Source organism: Hyperolius riggenbachi, chromosome 2 (assembly GCF_040937935.1).
Source record: "Hyperolius riggenbachi isolate aHypRig1 chromosome 2, aHypRig1.pri, whole genome shotgun sequence".
NCBI lineage: Eukaryota > Metazoa > Chordata > Amphibia > Anura > Hyperoliidae > Hyperolius > Hyperolius riggenbachi.
The window spans coordinates 277,736,265-277,759,066 of record NC_090647.1 but is presented as its reverse complement, the minus strand read 5'-3'; the positions used below and the strand labels follow the sequence as shown (position 1 = coordinate 277,759,066).

The window sequence follows — 22,802 nt, the reverse complement described above, 5'->3', positions numbered from 1 at the left end:
AATGTACTGACATATGACATGAGGTGAAATCTAGTTGAATCCAGTAGAATTCTATGTTTCTTTCATATTCTGATGCATTCAATCATACCCAAAGGAAAGTAAAAAAACATAGGCTGCATCTTGAAGACTATTGATGTCTGAAGTGTGCACAGCCAAACTTTACCTCACTTTACCGTATATTGTCTTATATCATCTTCTAGAATATAAGCCAAACAAGTGATTCAGCTTTTTTATGTCTTAAATATGGCTGGACTAACTTCTTGGCATGACACAGTATGTGTAACTGTAAGATGTCTCGTTGGTAATTGAGTGTTTTATTGTTTGTGACAGAGCTGGGCGCAGAGATGTGTATTGTGCAAACTGAAGTTCAAAGTGCACCTAATGTCTACAAAAAATCCTAACCATCCATCAGGCTGCATCAGTGCTGACGTTCTGATTCACTTCCTCCTCTGCCTGTTATTGTAAAGCTACCCTCCTTCTCCTCCCCCAAAAATCATAATTATTATTCCTAGAAATAAAGAATGAATTTTCATGTACAACTGAGTAAACCTACATATAATCTAAAAACTCTTTGATAAAAATATATAGTCTTATCAATAACTTCTTCCTTACTGCTACTGCCCTGATAACCATAACTTTTGGCCAAACCTTTGTGTGAGGAGCCAGCAATGCTTATAGCACATTTTCCACTTGTAGAAATTCAAAATGAAAATTCTACCTGCATCTGTGAACAGGGGTAGTCTATGTCGCCTTCCCTTTGTAGAAGATCATCACCCACTAGCAATGGCCATAGCAAGCTGGTATACAAGTTGGGAAAAATGCCACATTTACAGTGTTTTCCTCTGTATTCTAGCTCCTGCATCCAGAGTGAAAGGGGCTGGTATAGCGCCCAATTGGGAAGGGTGTGTGTGTGTGTGTGGGGGGGGGATGTTAGAGGGGGTTAGGGGCAGCACACTGTGTTTTTTGTTTTTGTTTAGTAAATGTATAACATAAAGATCCAAGCTGAAGATACGGTAGGTGTATTTGATGTTTAAAAAGCCCACAGCTCCACTCTGCATTCTTAGTTGGTCTAACCTGGGCCACCTTGCACAAGGAACTTTTTAAATCAACCAACCTCAATGATGTTACTTATTAAACTGAAAGATTCCTCACCATTTGTTATCACAGAATTTGTACCGATGATCATCAGCTGGAACAATGTCTATGAGCAGAATGTATTTTGTCTTTGGGTTCATCCCAGTGACTTTAACTTTGTAGCTGGGGAACATTCTCCTAAAAAAAAACAAAAAACAATATGGAATAGAATAAATGGAAAATATAGAGTAAAATGCAACTTCAAATCTTGTGTAACTTCTACTTTAATCTATATAGGCTATAAATGATAAAATAAGCACCTGTACATAAACTATAAACCTATAATAACAATATTAATGCAGTCAAAATGTAGACTAAAATGCAGATTAAAACATTATATGATACATATATGTTACTTCTATGTATGGACTTAAGTACAAACCGATAATCTAATATACTAAAAGGCAGTTGTAATATGCATGTATTGGGCATGGGCACACGCAGTTCTGTGTGTGCATATTACAACTACCGCCTACTGTGCCCACATTCCCCCACTGGAAAGGAGAAGGGGCGCATGTGGTGGGGATTCTACGGTGGGTGGGGTGCGCAACGGGTGTGTGCGTGGCGGATTCTTAAAAAGAATCAAGGGATTACAGGTTCTTTTTCGAATTGGTTAAGTAGAAAGCAAATATTAAAATAAAAACATCTGTATTGAAAGGGCTACTGCAATCCCCCAGTTGATGTATTTTAATATTAGGTAAACACCAGTGGAGTGAATCACCTGAAAGACTCCCGTGCATTTTTCAGATATTATACTAATGAAATGTCCTTGTATTGGGTTGCCACATTGCTAAAATTATACTTACATTACCTTATTCCAGAATATGTGAACAAGTCATCAGAAAGCTTCATCTGTGAAGGGTTACATTTTTCTTTAAAGGAAACCGAAAGTAAAATAAAAGATGCCAGTTTAACTTACCTGGGGCTTCTTCCAGTTTCTTCCAGCCCCCTGAAGTCCTCCAGGTCCCTCACCATCATTCTCCACTGCTCCGGTAAGCAGCAGTGCCCTTCTGACAGCTGAATGCTCGGCCCAGGGCTGCACCCCTCCTGATCGTGCTGTCCATGGCTATTCATAAAAACTGGAACTGTGCATGCGCAGAACACCTCTGGCTATGAGAGCGCTATGAAGGAGCCATAGGCCTGTGCATGCGAAATATCCAGAGACTGTCCCAGTCGGCAGCTTTCACAAAGGCACTGCTGCTGAATGGTGCAGTGTGGCATAACAGCAAGGGACTAGGAGGCTGAAAGAAGCCCCAGGTAAGTTACACTGGCATCTTCTAATAACTTTAGGTACCCTTTAAGATAAGTGTAAAATTTGCTTTAAGCTCCCCATGCTTATTTACCACATATGCTTCCTGTACAGTAGTCAGTCCTAACCACCACCAGAGGGTGCTGTTGAAATAAAAAGACAGTCTGCTATGCATTTGCATGTTCAATGCAAAAAAACTGAAAGCGAAAGCTCACTTTTCATCTTTCAGCATCGTCCTAAAGTGGTAGCCAAGATTGTTTTCTATGCAGGAATAAAGTGTTCTGGAAAGCTGCAGGCTATAGGCTATGAAATTTACATCTCTGGTTTCCTAAATTAAGACATTTTTCCTAAGTTCATACAAGTGGACTTTAAAGCTTATTTCCCGTCTCCTTCATTATTGCAGATAAGGCGGCTCTCAGCCCTCAATGCTTCTTAACATTAGAGCACATGTTTAAAACATCAGTAATCGCTCAAAGAGGAACTTCAGCCTAAACAAACATACTGTCATTAAGTTACATTAGTTATGTTAATTAAAATAGATAGGTAATATAATCTCCTACCCACCCTGTTTTAAAAGAACAGGCAAATATTTGATTTCATGAGGGCAGCCATCTTTTAGGCTGAAAGGAGGTGACAGAGAGCATGAGACACAGTTCCATCTGTACTGTTTCCTGATCACCCCTCCCAGTTGCTAGGCAACGGGAACAACAACATATGAAATCCCATCATGCTTTGCACAGCATCAGGGGAAAAATGCCCGGGCAGTTTTCTTTGATGGGGCGGAGCTTAGCTTCTGTTCAGCTAAAAATGAGGTTTAAGTAAGAAAAACAGAGTTCTGATACTGCGAAACTGTTAAAGAAAAACCAAGCCTTTTCAGTGCTGCTGAGTAGATTTTTAGTCTGGAGGTTCACTGTAATTGTGGTATATTCTGCATGGTCCACTGACCACTACTGGTTCTTGTTATTAAGCTGGACATACAGTATATAGTGAAAAGGTTTTTGATCATATCAATACCATTGATTGTAATCTATTGCTTCAACATATCTGATTAACTGACTTTCGATCAAGTTTGTGCAGTCTATCAATCAAAAGTGTGATCTGACATATTGCAAAACCTCTATGAGGCCTGGAACCCATTCAAGCGTTTTTTTTGAGTGGTGTGGGAGCGCTTGAAATTGCTAGCGATTTCCCTAAAAGCTCTGTCAATGTAAATGGATGGGACAGATTCCACTACAGTGATTTTGATTAAGCAAAATGCAATCACAGGACATGCAGCATTTTGGGAGCGTTCCCATTCTAATGAATTGTATAGGAGCAGGGAAATCGCTCCCAAAATCGCTTGAAAAACTCTATGACAAATCGCTAGCTATTGCTTTCTAGTGGGTTCCAGGCCTGAGAAGAGGGTGGGAAGAAGAGGTGAAGGTTCTATGGCTGATAGCACTGAGCTGCATTGAACAGTATAATGCTTGCATTTCAATCGATGCTCAATAGATTTCTGCTGAAATCTGTCAAAGATGAGTTTGGTGTGTATGATAGGAATTGATTCCCTGGGATCTAGTAGAGGAGTAATGCCTTCCAGGGAAAGAGACATGGCCAAGCTTCCACTTACCACCCCCCTAAAATAATCCAACAGCATACCTGAGCATAGCAAAAGTAAATTAATCTTGTTATTATTATTTATTTATAAAGCGCCAACATATTCCGTGGCACTGTACAATGTAAGAAAACAAACAAGGGATACTAAATGATACAGACAATGATATACATCAAATATGAACACTGATACAAAATACAGAACTGCTGATTACAATAGCAAATTTAACATGATGACTAACATGTATAAATGTCTAACAGAGTGCAAGCAATTAAATTAATAACATCCCATGACACAAAAGGGTGAGAGCCCTGCCCTTGCGAACTTACAATCTAAAGCAATGGACTGGAAACAAGAGGTGGGGGAAGTATACAGTATATGTACAGGCAGTGCGTAGTTCGGTTATTTAGTGGGTGCATGGCCTAAGCTAGAGAATATGCTTGTCGGAAAAGGTGGGTTTTGAGGGAGTGTTTAAAGATTTCAAAGGTGGGAGAGTGGCGGATGTGCTGTCGAAGGGCATAGAGGAGGGGTGAGGCACGTGTGAAGTCTTGTACACGTGAATGTGAGGAGGTAATTGTAGAAGAGGATAAAAGAAGCTCTAATGCAGATCTGAGATTGCGGTTGAATTGATATCTGGCCACTAGTGAGGAGATGTACAGGGGAGAAAGATTGTGGAAAGCTTTGTAGGTTAGGGTTAAGAGTTTGAACTTAATCCTCTGGTTAATTATCATATGTTTTAAAGTCTTTTCCTACAGATGGATGACAGGTGTTAGCGCCTTTGTTATCTAATCACTTCTGGGCTGCAGTGATTGAAATCCAAGCCCTTACTGTGTCTTGTTATTCCAGCCAGGGCATAGATTTCAATCACTCTTGCCGTGCGGACCCATCGCTGTCACTGTTCTCGCCATTCGCACCGCTCTATAATCACTGTTGCCTACTCAAGAGCTGTCATGCTGACAGCAGAGCCTTGAATCTCAGTCAGGAGCCGATTTCATTGCCCTCTGACCCCATGATCACTGTGAGCCGATCACAGTGATCACAGCTTGTTCTTTAGAAAAACAAAAGTCTCTGGTCCTTAATCACTTAAGTACCAGCGGTCTCTGCCCCCTTAAGGACCAGAGAGAGACCCTCGGTACAGAAACGGCAGAATCCCAGAGGATAACGACGAACCGCCGCACATACCCACCGCAATCGCAATCACCTCCGCACGTCAGGATCCTGCGCCACCCACTCTGCAGTCTCTATGATGGCAGAGTTGTTGTGAGCCAGTCAGGTGCCGCTTTCATTGGCTCCTGACCTTGTCTTTCAATATAAGCCAATAGAAGTTGCTTACATTAAAAGACAGGGCAAGGAGCCAATGAAATTGGTTCCTGACCCGCTCACAGGGCTCTGCCATCATAGAGACAGGCAGAGCAAGTGAGCTGCGATTGGACACGGCGGGGATTCAGCGGCGAGATCGGTGGGAGCGACGAAAACAGCAGATGCGTGCAACGGCAGCTGATTGAAATCTACGCCCTGCCAGCCAGGTAACCACCATAACAGGGCATAGATTTCAATCACTGTGGTCCTTAAAGAAAACCTGAACTGAAAATAAAAGTCAAAATAAGCATACACAAGTCATACTTACCTTCCATGTAGTCTACTCCTCAGTGTCTTTCTCCTGTCCCGCGTCCTGTTTGTTCACTGTGATCAAGGGAATTTTCCGTTCTCCATTTTGAAAATGGCCATTACCCATAACAGCTTTCTGGTCAGCACACAGTTAAACTGTAACATCGCCCACTTGAGCCATAGAGAAACATGGACATTACCTGGTACATCAGTTTTCCTCTCAGCTATAACTGACAGCAACTGATATTTTACTGACAGCAACTGATATATTTCAGATCTGACAAAATATTGTCAGAACTGGAAGGGATTATTGTCAGAAGAAAATGGTGAGCTTCTGAGAGGAACTGATGGTAAGGTAACTATGCAATGTGCATTTGAAGTTACCGCATGTGTTTATTTGAAATATTTTTACTCAGTACAGGTTCTCTTTAAGTAGTTAAAGCAAACATCCAGGGAAATTTAAAAAATCAAATCTACTTACCTGGGGCTTCTTCCAGCCCCTGAAAGCCTATGCGTCCCTCGCCACAGCTCTGCTCCAACCTGGTCTCCCGTGGTCCCCACTGTAGCAGCCGTCAACCTGGCCAGGTCGGCGGCGACTGTGCATGCACATGCTGCTCATGGTTGCATTCTGCACAGGCTTTCGCACATGCGCAGTGGCTGCCAACCTGGCCAGTTAGTTTGCAAGTGACCAGAGTCAGGTGGTTTGCAAGTGATTAAAGAATGTGGATCCAGTAAACCCTGATCACACATACAACACATCTGTGGATGTACATTATGGTGAGAACAAAGAAGGTGACTAAGGAACTCACAAAAAGAGTTGTTGATGCCTTTAAAGCTGGAATAAGGTTACAAGACTAACAGAGGTAATTCAAGACTGTTGTTACCCTACCTAGAAATGGTCAACAATTATTATTTTTATTCTTATTTAATATTTATATAGCGCTGGCATATTCTGCAGTGCTTCACATAGTATATATAGTCTTGTCACTAACTGTCCCTCAGTGGAGCGCACAACCTAATCCCTACTATAATCTTGCATCCACCATAATCTATGTCCAATTAGGAGGAAGCCTATTAACTTATATGTATGTTTTGGGGTGTGGGAGGAAACCCATATGCCTGGAGAAAACCCACACTGACTAAAGGAGAACATGGAAACCGCTTGCAGATGGTGCCCTGGCTGAAATTCGATAACACCAACTGCACAACGTATAATAGTCTGAGAGGTTACAAATGAGATCTGGTTAACTTCTGGTCAACTAAAGGCTTGTCTGAGCCATTTTATTGCTTTAGACAGGGGACCAATGGGGAGCCCGGCTGTAGATTCAAAGATGCTTTGTCCGGGCTCCTTCTATGCGGACAGTAATTACAGTGTTAGATACACTGTAATTACGTGATGGATTTTGCAGCGAGAGGCGTCGAGTGATCGGCGGCAGTACGTATGACAGGGGTGCCTTTGCAGAGCTGCGCGGGGGCTTCTAAACTGTGTGGTGACCCGACGGGGAGCTCTGGGGGTCTCCTTTTTAAAGGAGACCCCCAGATGCAGCAGCGGAAGATGGCAGCGATGTTCGGCGGGCGAGTGCGCATGTGTGGGGAGTGAGGCCGTGGTGCTGATGGACAGCACCACAGCGTAAACCTCACTCCCCATCGCTCGGTAAAAGGGAGCATCGCTCAGGCTTTCGCCTGAGTAATGCTCCCTAACGATCGGCCATCGCGCAAAGAATATGGGCAATAGGATTTGCCGGTAATCCTCGCGCGATGGCAAGGTGATAAGTAGCTTGCATCTGCAAGCTACTTATCACCTTGAATAGGATATGGCCCCTTGGCCCATATGCAATTCACTTTTTCTCCTTAGTTTTCTCCAAGTTGATATTTTTACACCCTGTCAATAAAATGCTTTTTAAGCCACCAGGAAGCAGGAAAATACATTGAATAAATTTGACAGTACTTTGCATCCTTGTTTTGGTATTTTTTCAATTGCTGAGTGCTGAAATGTTATTTAAACTGAAGATTAAAATTTATCTCCTAGGAGAAAACTTGGGTGAAAAAGAGAATTGCATATGGGCCCTTGTCTGTGAACTGAATTACAAAAGACAGTGCATCATACAGCAAGATTATTATCCAAAAAATAGGAGTCATTCTACCAAAGAAGAATAAAATGAAAGCTCTGGAATAGCCAAGTCAAAGTCCTAACCTTAACCCAACTGAAATGTTGTTGAAATATCAAGATGCGCAGTTCATGTAAGGAAACTCACCAACATCTAGGAGCTGAGCTGTTCTGTATGGAGTGATAGGCTAAAATTCCTTTGAGCCAATGTGCAGAACTGATCAGCAGTTATTGAACACATATCGTTGCAGTTATTGCTGCACAACGGGGTCACACCAAATGCTGATAGCCTGATTCACTTACTTTTACCACATCCATGGATTAAATTCATGAGCAAATGTATGACTTTTTTTACCATAACAAATCTTTAGATTAAGGGCTTGATTTACAAAAGAGTGCTAACTGTTAGCACGGCCGTTTTCGCTCGAATTTTTTGCATTGCGTGCGATCGCGAATTTTCACGCGAAACGATAACGTTTTCACGCGCAAACGCAAATTTTCATACGAAAACGATATCGATTTCGCACAAAAATGTGTGTTTGCGTGCAAAAACATTATCGTTTCGTGCGAAAATTCGTGATCGCGCGCAATGCGAAAATTCGCCCGAAAACGGCCGTGCTAACAGTTAGCACTCTTTTGTGAATCAAGCCCTAACAGTTGCATGCAAGATAATGATTAGTTCAGCTATTCTGAGCAAGGCTATGACCAAATAGGTAAAGTTGTAGCGATTCCAACGTTGAACTGAAACATCCATTTAGTTGTTATAGACAACAACAGCATACATTTTTTTCCACACCACATGGTTAATACTAGCGTTGTAATAATGTACGGTATACAGTAGATTTTAAATATAGGAAAGTGGATTACATGTTTTGTTAGAAAATGTGTCTGTACAGTAAACATTTCAGTATCTTCCTAGGTGTGTTATCGCCCATAAAAGCCACAACAAATTCCTGTACTTTTCTAATTTAAGAGGTGATAATGTGAATATACATTTTGCTACAGACATTTTGGTAACAGAACATGATGTTGGCACTCAATGGTATTGCTTTTTTTTTTTTTTTTGTGTTTCCATTGTTCTTCTCTAGCCACAATGCACCTTAGACTTTTGTAGTTTTTTGATTCATAGGTTCAACAAGTTTGGCTGGCAGAGAAGCAGAATTGCCTAACGTTCTGACATTATTGTCTCAGCAGCGTATTACTAGTTACGGGATGAATACAGAAACAATTTTTTGCCTTTAAAATGTGTCTACATTCTTATTAAAGTGAAAAAAAAAATGTGTCTACATTCTTATTAAAGTGAAAAAAAAATGTGTCTACATTCTAAAATGTTAATTACTATTAACATACTGTAGCTATTTCATGTATTACAAAACATATGTCTATGTTATGTCTTAGTTATTTTTGTAACCTCGGTCATTTTTGTTTGAACTGGATTTAAAGATCAGCTCTAGGTTAATCTACATAAAAAGCAAAGTTATTCCCTACCCCTTCCCCATTACATTCTGTTCAGTGAAAATCTAAATATACAGGAGTAACTTTTTTTTTTTTTTTTTTACTTGGAGATCCCAGAGCTGATCTGAAGTCATCCCTTCATCACATCCATGCAAACCTTTCCTTTGTGCCTCTGTAGGCCAAGCATCTACTGGTTGATAGAACACCAATGGCATTTCATTTTGCAGCTACATTGTTTTGCAACTTGCATGTTGTTTTGGAGTAAACACCCTTTGTCAGTGCTAGGTGTAGAATTTTTGACAATTATTATAATTTAGTTAGCTTATTATGTAGATTAGAGGAGCCTACACTATATCCTCTGTGCTATCAAGGCATTTTGTTTTGACCTGAGGAAGCGGGCCATGATCCGTGAAACGTATTGTCAGATTGCTTTTTAAATAAAAACTTTTTTCCAGTTGAACTGGTGTCTATATCTTCTGGAGAGGTAAGCGATTACCTCTCTTTTTTATTTTTATTTTTATTTTAAAACACTAAAATAGAACACACATTGGGTGCCTCCATCCTACCTATTATGTAGTATGCTTGTGAAAGTACCAATACAGGATTCCCAGTTAAGTTACAAAGGACTAGAACCACCAGGATTTTGAGTAGTGGGTGAAAGAAACCTCAAAGCTCTCTGCTGAAAGCACTGCAAAGTACAATAATACTTCCTGAAGATAGAAGGTAGTTGCGGGTTGTTAGTTATAGTACATAAGAAAAACATAAAGAAAATGCATAATTTGAAGACAGCATGCACTGTTCCTTTTGCTTGCACAGATCAAATACAAATACCTTAAAATAGTTGTATGCAGGTGAAAATAAATAATTAGAATTATTATTAGATTAGGGCCTCCTTCACAGAAGAGGCTGAAGGTGGTGAACTGCTTGGCACGAGCAGTGGAGAAGCAGCCACAGTATTGAGTAATATCTGAGCACAGCCATGGCGTGTACATGGGACATTGACGCCTGTCATTTTGGTGCAGGGTGAGCACAAACTCCTGGTGCCATTAATTACTATTCCCCCTCTGAGTCGTAGCAACCTCGGAGGGAGAAGTAATATGGGGTCCAGCAATCACTGGATCCCCAAAATATCAGTGTGCAGGGTGTGGACTATAGCATTACTGCTATAGCCGCGCCAAGCTTCATCGACCATGGTAGCACTCACACACAACACTCCGTTTATGGTGAGGACACAAGTGTTGTGATTATCGATTTTATTACTGATGAAAAAATAACAGTGCAAGAAATACTCACAGAAAAAGTATTTCAAATTAAATGTAAGTTTACAAGGCAGAATTAAGAAAATGAAGAAAATCAAAAGTGAAAGTTCAAAGTCCACCTGATCTTTTTGTAGATCCACAATTCTGTTCAGTTTGAAGATTAAGACTAGCATGATGCTGCAAATTTTCGCCTAGGAGATCATTTTTCATATTCTCTTTAAAATAACTTTCCAGCACTTTGCAATTTAAAAAGTCCAAAAAAGTTGGTGGAAAAGTATGATCAACATTATTTTGAGTATTTTCTTACTTGCTGGTGGTTTAAAGGCATTTTATTAGCAAGTTGTGAAATATTACCTAGGAGAAAACTCAGGAGAAAAAGTTAATTGCAAATGTCTCCTCTCCCTATTGTGCAGAAATCTCTTTAGGGATTTTAGTCTCTGATATACCTTCAACCTATAAAAAGTGAATCACTGCTTGCTACTTATGTGTATTACAAGCAGAGAGCATAGTGGCTATGTTTACTCTGTGAAAACAAGAAGAAACACTGTTCAAAACTGAAACTACCCTTATGCGACCAGAGGTACCACATGCGTAGACACTAAAGCAGGTCCAGTGAAGTGATATGAAAATGCAGCATGAGAGGCAGCTCTGCCTACCTGAGTGTACGGTTTATAAATAAGCAGTTCTAAATGCATGCTTTGCCTAGAAGAGGCCGTTGTCCTGAAAGGAAGCATTATAGCTTTTTCTTATTTTTTAGATGTGTGCCTAAAGTTATGACCAGTAAGTTCTTTTTTCAAGAAGCAAATACTGTACTTTGCAGGGCTTTTAGCAGAGAGCTTTTAGTTCATTTTCCATCCCACTACACAAAGCACTGATGATTTTATTTTTCAATAACCTAAAGTGAAGATCCCTCTTCGTAGAAAAAAAAATATTTGATGAGAGGGAGGCTGGGGGTTTTTGCTGGGGAAGGGGCTTGAGTTGAGGAGGATTGTTAAGGGAAAAGGACCGCATTATGGAAGAGACACAAATATTTTAATTTGCAGTTTTGTGGAGTCCCTTAAAGCTGTATACACTGATACAGGATTTCAAAGGATTATATCTGGGACTCCTAAAGGCTTTTCTTCTTGCACTAAATGGTATTAGTTTAGCAGACAGAATTTGATATACAGTATACTGGTGAGTTGAAAATCCTCATGGCAGTGGAAGTTTTTTCCCCTTGTTAGCTGTAAGAATGTCTTTTGCGATGTCATCCTGACAAAAAAATAAGCCAGAAGGCTCTTGCATTGGTCTTCCTAAAAAAAAAAACACGAAAACTAAAATAGTCAGGTCTCAGAGTAGAGAAAAGGGGCAATAAAACTGCCTTCTTACACATTTTGATTTCCACTTATCATTTCAATTTAGGAAGAGATCCTCTTCATATAAATAAACATGCACCATGTGCCCATATTGTCAAGATTCTTGCCTCATTTCACAAGTTGAGCACAGTTATGACAGATGAGGTATAAGAGAAATGCCATAAAGCAGAAGTCCTGTTCTTTCTTTTGCATCCTATATTTTCTCCCCTGGATCTTCATGCTATGCAACTCACGCCTCCCTGTCCATCATTTTGTTGGTTTGTGCCTTTACCCCATGCTGCATCATGCTCCTCATAGTATACCACATATTTCTTCTGGTGACCAGACTCTCATAGGCAGCACCAAAAAGTAGAACATTTATACGTAGTATTTCTTAGGCATCTTTATCCATGTGACCCACTCCTCTTCTCCTACCTACCCCATGCCTAATACCACACCACCTTCCTTTTTCCTGCTCATCTTCTCTGACACTCCACCCTATGCTGTACATTGCTGGGGTATCAGAGAAAGCTTGGGCAACTTTTTTTTTTTAAACACATTTATTGCAAGTTGGGCATTGCAAAATAATAACAAGCAGCACAATATATACACACATTATATGGGTGACTCAGAGATAAACACAAGGAGCCAAGCACAATGCATATGCAAGATAAAGGTATGACAATGTGGTCAACAGGGCCGTATCTCTTAAGAGGCACCCGTGGGCCGGTGCCATGGGCGGCCCCTCGGGGGGGGGGGGGGGGGGGGGGGGGGGCGCCCACCTGTTGGCTATGTATTTTTTTTAAGGGCAGAGAGCACAATCACAAGGAGGGGAACTCGCCCCCCCCGCCTGCTTCTGTATTGGGATAGCCCAGCACGTCATCCCCTGGTCGCATGTGGCTCTAGACTCTTCGTTGCGGCTCTTTAGTGAGCCGGACTTCCCATCCAGCTAGAGACGATTCTCTGCCAGAGAGTCTAGCAGGCTGCTCGCTCTGGCTGCTCCTGTGACTCATGAGTCGACTCATGAGTCAAAGATTGCTGCCCTAGAATCTAGGGCAGCAATCTTTGATTCATGAGTCGACTCATGGGAGCAGCCAGAGCGAGCAGCCTGAGACTCTCTGAATAGCAGTGGGGAACGGCTCTCCTCTCTGAAGGCTCAATTTGCGGTGGGGGCAGGGCACCACGAACGGGAGCAGGACCAGAGGGGGGACGACTTATTTTTTGTTCTCCTTGGGCCCCCCCTCCTGTCACCATGCCCCTCCATAGCGCTGTGCTGTGCTGTGGATGAGAAACCATGCTGCAGCCTTAACATTTAACGGAGCCCAGAGCCAGGGAAAGTGAGTGTGAAGCTGTTTGTAATGCAGCAGCAGCGCCATGGAGGATCAGGGTGACAGGAGGGGGACCCCCCTTGTGCATCATAGCAGCCCCCCCTGGAGATACCTTCCCTCCCACCAACCCACCCCACAGTAGCAGCCCCCCCTTCCCTCCCACCCATCCCACAGTAGCAGCAGCCCCCCCCCCCTTGGAGATACCCCACCCCCACCCCCCACAGTAGCAGCACAGCAGCAGCCCCCCCTTGGAGATATTCTCCCACCACCCCACAGCAGCAGCCCCCCCCCCTGGAGATACCTTCCCTCTCACCCACCCCACAGTAGCAGCTGCAACCCCCTTGGGGATACCTTCCCTCCCACCCATCCCACAGTAGCAGCAGCCCCCCCCCTGGAGATACCTAAAAACAGTAGCAGCAGCAGCCCCCCCCCCTGGAGATACCTTCCCTCCCACCCCCACAGTAGAAGCAGCTGCAGGCCCTCCTTGGAGATATTCTCCCACCACCCCACAGCAGCAGCCCCCCCCCCCCTGGAGATACCTTCCCTCTCACCCACCCCACAGTAGCAGCAGCAGCCTCCCCCCCCCCTTGGACATATTCTCCCACCACCCCACAGCAGCAGCCCCCCCTGGAGATACCTTTCCTCTCACCTACCCCACAGTAGCAGCTGCAACCCCCTTTGCGGATACCTTCCCTCTCACCCACCCCACAGTAGCAGCAGCAGCCCCCTCTTGGAGATATTCTCCCACCACCCCACAGCAGCAGCCCCCCAGGAGATACCTTCCCTCTCACCCACCCCACAGTAGCAGCTGCAACCCCCTTGCGGATACCTTCCCTCTCACCCACCCCACAGTAGCAGCAGCCCCCCCTTGGAGATATTCTCCCACAACCCCACAGCAGCAGCCCCCCCTTGGAGATACCCACCCACCCCTCAGTAGCCCATTGCAGATACCCACCCACCCCACAGTAGCCCATTGCAGATACCCACCCACCCCACAGCATCCCCTTGGGATTTCTCACCCATCCACCCACCCACCCCACAGCAGCCCCTTGGAGTTTCTCTGACCCCAGTACTAGGAGGAAGCAGTGTGGGATGGAGAGAGCAAGACTGCTGCTCCCGGGGAACTGTCCTGAGGCTGGCTGAGCCTCACTAAGGTAAAAAAAAACGGGAACTATTATTTTCTGCTGAAATGCTGCCCACATTGCGATTATTTTATGGTGATATGATGCCCACATTGCGATTATTTTCTGCTGAAATGCTGCCCACATTGCGATTATTTTATGGTGATATGATGCCCACATTGCGATTATTTTATGGTGATATGATGCCCACATTGCGATTATTTTATGGTGATATGATGCCCACATTGCGATTATTTGATGGTGAAATTCTGCCCGCATTGCGATTATTTGATGGTGAAATTCTGCCCGCATTGCGATTATTTGATGGTGAAATTTTACCCGCATTGCGATTATTTGATGGTGAAATTCTGCCCGCATTGCGATTATTTTATGGTAAAACACTGCCCCATTATGATTATTTGGCACCTATGGGGGGGGGGGGGCATCCAAATTTTCGCAAGGGGGCCCAGTGATTTCTAGTTACGCCCCTGACTACTACCTAAACTGGGGACACCTATAGACCTGGCTACTTTATACTGTACTTATACTAATTATTTATATAGCGCCAACATCTTCCGCAGCGATGTACAGAGTATTTTGCCTTGTCACTAGCTGTCCCTGAGAGGGGCTCACAATCTAATCCCTACCATAGTCATATGTCTATATTGTGTAGTGTATGTATTGTAGTCTAGGGTCAATTTGTAGGGGGAAACCATTTAACTTATCTGTATGTTTTTGTGATGTGGGAGGAAACCAGAGTGTCTTAAGGAAACCCATGCAGACACAGGGAGAACATATAAACTCCTTGCAGATGTTGACCTGGCTGGGATTTGAACCGGGAACCCAGCGCTGCAAGGCGAGAGTGCTAACCATTATGCCACCATGCTGCCATACTACTGTACTATATTGTACTGCCATCTTCAGCAGTACTTCACAGAGTACTTAGTCATGTCACTGACTATCCTCTGAGGAGCTTACAATCTAATCCTGCCATAGTCTAATGCCCTACCATATTCTTATGCATTTATATAGCACTGGCATCTTCTGCAGCACTTTGCAGAGAACAGTCATGTTACTGACTTTTCCTAGGGGAGCTCACAATCTAATACCTACCACTATTTTGTGCGAGAGAACACTGGCTGTGTGGTTTTTTTTGGGGCGGGGGGGGGGGGGGGGAAACATTTCCTAGTTGCTTTTTTAGGGTCAGTTTACTCATACCCGGGGAGAAAACACGGCCCCACCGACTTTGGGCTGCACTGAAATTTTAATTGGTCACACCCACTGTATGTTATGGACACGCCCACTGCATTCTGTGGCCACGCCCACATCGCCAACATCCTCCTGGGAGGGGAGGGGGGGGGGGCGCCATAGGTTTGGGGTGCCTAGGGAAACCCAAACCCTAAATACAGCCCTGATCCCCGCCCACGTCCCTTCCCTCGCCGCTGATTAGAGAGAAGGGACTCGGGCAGGGACCAGCGCTCTGCAGGAGGTGGGGGGAGTGGCGTGAGTGACACTAGAAAGGTAAACAGAGCCCGACAGCGCGGCTGTAATTTATGGGCTCGTGCAGAGCGCTGCTCATTCACAGCACAGCGCTATGGAGGGGCATGGTGACAGGAGGGGGGGCCCAAGGAAAACAAAAAATAAGTCGTCCCCCCTCTGGTCCTGCTCCCGTTCGTGGTGCCCTGCCCCCACCGCAAATTGAGCCTTCAGAGAGGAGAGCCGTTCCCCACTGCTATTCAGAGAGTCTCAGGCTGCTCGCTCTGGCTGCTCCCATGAGTCGACTCATGAATCAAAGATTGCTGCCCTAGATTCTAGGGCAGCAATCTTTGACTCATGAGTCGACTCATGAGTCACAGGAGCAGCCAGAGCGAACAGCCTGCTAGACTCTCTGGCAGAGAATCGTCTCTAGCTGGATGGGAAGTCCGGCTCACTAAAGAGCCGCAACGAAGAGTCTAGAGCCACATGCAGCCAGGTAATGACGTGCTGGGCTATCCCAATACAGAAGCAGGTGGGCGGGGGCGAGTTCCCCTCCTTGTGGTTGCGCTCTCTGCCCTCAAACACCCCCAAGCAAGTGGTTCTCTGCAGACTTTAGATGCAGCTTCCATAGCAGGAGGCATTCATGTGGCATTAATCATTCAGAACACCTGTGAGTTTCATATATGAGGGCTTCGTCTAGCCTGCCCGAATCTTGTGAATATTTATATTGCACCAACGTCTTCCGGAGCACCCTTAGAGGAGCACAAAATATATTTCCTGGAGTAATCATAGTTTAATGTCCTCCTCTCAGTCTTTATTGGGGGAACTAATTAACTTACAGTATCTGTATGTTTTTTAGTGTGGGTGAAAACCAAAATGTCTGGAGAAAACCCAAGAAAACATTGAGAGAAAGGATAGCCATCTTGCATTACAGGGCGGGGGTCCCATATTTATATATATATATCTATATTTCTCTCTCTCTCTATATATATATATATATATCTCTATATATCTCTATATATCTCTATCTCTCTCTCTCTCTCTCTCTCTCTCTCTATATATATATATATATATATCTTCATATATATATATATATCTATCTATCTATCTATCTATCTATCTATCTATCTATCTATCTATCTATATATATATATATATATATATACATACATACATATACCAAACAGAGCAATAAAGGCTAAATCAACAAAAAAAAACAGGATAGCTCATTAGATACAAAAAAGTCGGGCCTCTCATAAATCATAGACCTTATAGTAAATCAAGCAGCTTAAGTAATCATCCTACCTAATAAAACCTAACTGTCCCTGCGTACTTCTGTCTCTGTGTCCTTGGGTCCGTGCTTTTTGCTACTGGGCATGTGTGCAGCATAGACCATTGGGACAGGAGGATGGGGCCAGTTAGCCGGGTGGGCGTGTACTCGGACGGACAGGTGCATGCGCGCTTGTGCAGCGGGTTCATGTGCGCAGGGCAGTTTCTAGGCTAAAATGCACCCAGGGCGAGGGTGTTAAAATTGCGCCCCCTTCCCCTGCGGAGCCAGGTATGTATAGGTTAGCCAGGTCTAGTTGCACTCAGTACAGGTAGCCAGCTATAGGTCCCCCCAGTATAGGTAGCCAGGTATAGTATAGGTAGCCAGGCATAGGTGCCCCAGTATAGTTGCCCCCAGTATAGGTTAGCCAGGTAGGTGCCTCCAGTATAGGTAGCCAGTATAGTTGCCCCCAGTATAGGTTAGATAGGTGGGTGCCACCAGTACAGGTTAGCTAGGTGGGTGCCTCTAATATAGGGAGTCAGAATAGTTGCCCCCAGCCTAGGTTAGATAGGTAGGTGCCCCCAGTATAGGTTAGTTAGGTAGGTGCCTCCAATATAGGTAGCCAGTATAGTTGCCACCAGTATAGGCTAGGTAGGTAGGTGCCCCCAATACAGGTTAGATAGGTAGGGGCCCTCCAGTATAGGTTAGATTAGGTAGGTGCCCCCAAGTGTGGTTAGAATAGGTAGGTGCCCCCCAGTATAGGTTAGATTAGGTAGGTGCCCCCCCCAGTGTGTTTAGAGTAGGTAGGTGCTCCCAGTATAGGTTAGATTAGGTAGGTGCCCCCCAGTATAGGTTAGGTAGGTGCCCCCCAGTGAGGTTACATTAGGTAGGTGCCCCCCCAGTGTGGTTAGATTAGGTAGGTGCCCCCCAGTGTGGTTAGATTAGGTAGGTGCCCCCCAGTATAGGTTAGATTAGGTAGGTGCCCCCCCCCCCAGTGTGGTTAGAGTAGGTAGGTGCCCCCAGTATAGGTTAGGTAGGTGCCCCCCAGTGTGGTTAGATTAGGTAGGAGCCCCCCTCAGTGTGGTTAGATTAGGTAGGTGCCCCGCAGTATAGGTTAGATTAGGTAGGTGCCCCCCAGTATAGGTTGGATTAGGTAGGTGCCCCCCAGTATGGAGGGGGGAGCCGCGGGGAGGGTAGCCCGACCTCTCGCTCCCTTCCTCGTCGCGGGCACCCTCCGTGATCCCCCCTCCGAGTCTGACTGCAGGGAAGGGAAGCGCTGTCAGCGCTGTGTAGGGAGGGGCAACTCACCTCGCTGGATCCAATCGCAGCCGGTCTCCTCTTCTGTCTTCTCTTCATACTAGCCGTTGATACACACACTACTCCCAGGAGCCGGAAGCAGTGTGTGTATCAGCCGCTAGTATGAAGAAAAGACAGAAGAGGAGACCGGCTGCGATTGGATCCAGGGAGGTGAGTTGCCCCTCCCTACACAGCGGTGACAGCGCTTCTCTTCAGTCAGACTCGGAGGGGGGAGCACGGAGGGCGCCCGTGCCGAGGAAGGGAGGGAGAGGTCAGGCTGCCCTCCCCACGGCTGACTCCCCCCTCCATTGCAGCGCCCACAACTCCTTCGGTGCCCAGGGCGCCCGCACGGGCCGCACGGCCCTAAAAACGGGCCTGCGTGCGCGGCCGGCGGGTGTGCATGCATGTGCACTGACATGCGGTGGCAGTGAGAGACAGACCTAGAGCCCGTTTTTAAACGGGCTTAGGTCTACTAGTCAATAAAATAAATAGCAACTATTTAAAGATGTTATATTTTTTTAATGACACATGGTAATGCTAAGAAAATTAAATCTTCCAGAAATAGATGGCTGGCAATCAAGCAAGATATCACACAGGAGGACTTCTCTGAATGTACGGAATTCTTTAATAAAGCCATTATAGCCTCCCATGACAAGCTAATAAACGTAAGATGGTTCCATCAAGCATATTTTACTCCTATGAAACTGGCAAAATTGGGTTCAACATATACTGGTCACTGTTTTAAATGTAATGCACCTAACACTGATTTCATCCATTGTGTATGGGACTGTCCACTAGTCAATGATTACTGGAAATCAGTGATACATTTTTTAAGAGACACTCTACAGCTACCGGTCCATATGGAGTTAAAGCTATGCATGTTGGGAATTGTGGGAGATATAGTCTGTAGTGCAAATAAAATAACGCTAATTCGAATTCTCCAACACTATGCAAGGAAAGCCATTACCCTAAGATGGAAACTGCATACAGTTCCCGCACTTAGAGATTGGAAAAAACGCAGCCCTTCCATTATATAAACTAACATACCAATCACGCAATAAGTTCCAAAAATTTGATAAAATCTGGCATAAGTGGGTGAATGCCACAGACACCACATTCCCCAACCTGGATATCACGGTAACTGTACAAGATTTACAATGGATTTGATCTACTTAATCTTTGATATTAATGTAATTATAGGTCACAAATATGAGTACATTTATCCATCACTATGTCCAATTGCGAGTTTATTTACTAGCATTGAGTTATTATTTACGCGATTACTGCTGCTGGATTTCTTTTTGTTTTGTTACGTGTTAAAATTTCAATAAAAAGATTTAGTACAGCAGTCATAGAACACTAGGGTGTTCACATAATATGTCAAATAGCCTTTATTAAGCATCACGTGAACTAAAACTCCCTTAAAAACAAGGGTCCCTGGGAAGATGCACTATGGGAACACTTTCTAATCCTGCTACTGTCCTTAAAGGACTTCTGTCGCGAAAATCTTACAATTTAAAATACATGTAAACATATACAAATAAGAAGTACATTTCTTCTGGAGTTACTGAGCCATAAATTACTTTTCTCCTATGTTGCTGTCACTTACAGTAGGTAGTAGAAATCTGACAATACTGACAGGTTTTGGGTTAGTCCATCTCTCCATAGGGGATTCTTAGAACTTCCTTTATTTTTAAAAGCACTTAGTGAATGGCAGTTGCTCCGTCCGACTGCCAAAAAAGTGTATGTTGAGCAGGGAGGCTGGCCAGCATCATTGTATAAATCTTTTTCAGGGAATGTCCTTATAAAGAATAAAGGCCATGCAGAGAATCCCCTATGGAGAGATGGACTAGCCCAAAATTTGTCGGTAATGTCAGATTTCTACTAATTACTGTAAGTGACAGCAACGTCGGAGAAAAGTAATGTATGGCTCATTTTACACTAAAAGAAATGTACTTCTTCAATGTATGTGTTTTAATATGTTAAGATTTTCGCAACAGTTTTTCTTTAAACCCCCTATTTGATGGCTCCATTCAGTCTTTCTCTTTAATTTCTAGCACATATCACATATTATATATTTTCAGCAGTAGCTACAAAGGTTTTGAGCTGCAGCTTTTTGTTCCTGAAGCAGTAGTTGATGAGTATACTATGCAGATATGCAGCAGTGGTGCCAAAAGTCAAGTGTAATATGCTGCAATTGCAGCCCCACAGACAGCATAAACAGAGCCGGATTTAGGCCAAGGCCACCCTAGGCCATGGCCTAGGGCACCACAGGAGCAAGGGCACCAAAGCAGCAGGCTAAATTGGTGCAGCATTTGCAAGATTGCAAATGCTGCAATGCAGGGAGATCAGACGAGCGCCTGACCGCGTTACTCTCTGTGTACGCGCCTGACCGCGTTGCTCTCTGTGCACGTTTGCATCGTGGCCAGCGGCTATGGACTTGGGCAGCATTGGAGACAGAAAGGAAGAGGACTTGGGCTGCACTGGAGACAAGCGGAGAAATTAGTGACACTAATGGCTGCTGTGGTGTGAAGGTGAGCTGGCTACCTATACTGAAAGGGGGTAAGAAAAGGAGGGATTAAAAGAGCCATCTGGCTACCTATACTGGAAGGAAAGGGGGAGGGGTCATCTGGCTACCTATACTGGACTGGAGGGAATGGGGAGGGGTCAGTTCACTACCTATACTGAAGGGTGACAGTGACCTTGGGCGGTAAAGAGTACAAATCCGGCCCTGAGCACAAAGCAATAATAATGATGAATGGTTTACAACACAGCTCTACACTAACATCATAGCCCCATACCACTGTTTATACTAATTTCAAATGTCTAGAAAATGTTGTACTACAAATCAGTTATTTCCCTCTTCCAAAACATGTACTATTTCCTCAATGGCAATGATTTAAATAGCTAGAATATCTGTATCACTATAGCTTCTAGGTCAACTATACACCATGTAAGATATTATACTCCAGAATGGGGCCTTATACCAGATACTCAAAGTGTTTACTAAGAAATCTGCCTTGTATTGTGTCTATCACTCCTGATCATCATGTGGAATACCTACACTACAATCTGATGTTATTCCATCTCTACTGTTTTCCATCATCTCAGTATGCCATGGCTTCAAGGATTCAAGTTCATATCCCACAGATCAACTGGTTTTCCTGGTAAGTGTTCTTCTTTACCTCTCAATATTGTCCTGATCTACCCATTAATTGCTGTCATGTGATAATTATACCACTATGCTTACCATAACTATGTAGCCTACAGGTTTACCAGGCATGGGCTGCATCAGTCAGTAACGCAGGATAAAATAGACACCCAGGATCCTCCTTATGGGAGGAGAAGGGCTAGCACTAGATACTGCTCTGCCAGGATGCTCACTATCCAAAGGCAATGAGACCACATGGTGCGAAAAAAGTACAGAAATTGCCCGAAGTAGGCCATCTGTCAGTAGTGGAAGAGGGTTAAGAGGTTAACCAGGTGGTTTCAGTGAGAGGGAATAGGAATTTGCATGGCAGATACAAGTTACAATGGGACGGGTGCATAGGCTTGTATATGGCAGTGATGACATACTTAGAGAAAAGGTTCCTTCACTGTGAGCATGTTTCTTGGCAAGTGAACAGCACTTGGAACACTAGAATTGTCTCGCAGGCAGCTGAGAGATCATAGGGGTATAGCCCAGGAGAGACACGTTTGTTAAATAATAGGATAACCCTCAATGTGACAGAACATATGATCCAGACAATATTTCAACTTCACACATTCCACCCAAGTATAAAACATTACCTTCAATCCACATTTCCATGTCTCCTTATGGCAATAAATTCTAGGTGCCAGTCAGGACTAGTCTTTTAGTGAACTGAAGCTGATAAGAGGCAGATTACATCATTAAAACATTATCTGTAACATGTAAAGTCTCTGCAAATTACAGATGTTCCCTGCCGTAATATGGATCCAATGGAGGAAGACTTAAAAAAAAAAATATTGAAACGCAATGGGTCTCTAACTTCCCAAAATTGAGTACAACACACAACTTACAGTGGAGAAGTATTTCAACCACCAAAAATGGCACCTCAAGCAGATTAAAATTTCCTTACTCTCATGTATCTTCACATGATTAAATATAGAATAAAAATTATTGTTCATAGAATTTTGGAAAAATTTAACAGACCCCCCCCCCCCCCCCCCCCCCCACACACACACAAAAAAACCCATACCAGTAATTTTTCACAGTAACAAGAACCACTCCTTCCAACTTCCCCCAGTATCGATAGTTAGGGCTCTTTTCCACCAGCTGCGATCCACTTCGGTAAAAGGATCACAACCGTTTTGCCGATCGCAATGAGCACCACGATAACATGTAAATTGCAGTGCTCGTTTCCCACTTGTGCATGTTGTTTTTTCCTGAATCGCAATCATTGGGCTGCGTGATTCTTACCGAGATTGGTGTCCATTCCCGGTGGCTTATTTCACAATCGTGGGTAATGGAAATTGTGGGTTGTGCAATCGCAAAGCAGTGCAATTGTGGTTGCGATTGCGCTTCCCAGTAGAAAAGGGCCCTTGCTCCCTGG

At 43.9% G+C, this 22,802-nt stretch overlaps 1 protein-coding gene across 1 annotated transcript in view; it reads right to left on the bottom strand.

The window, feature by feature from the left end:
- Window positions 1-22,802, bottom strand: part of TBX4 (T-box transcription factor 4) — a 223,848-nt gene that overhangs the window by 86,593 nt on the left and 114,453 nt on the right. Inside the window, exon 3 of the mRNA XM_068265381.1 lies at window positions 1,153-1,272. Coding sequence (XP_068121482.1) covers window positions 1,153-1,272 — 120 coding nt within the window. The remainder of the gene's footprint in view (window positions 1-1,152; window positions 1,273-22,802) is intronic.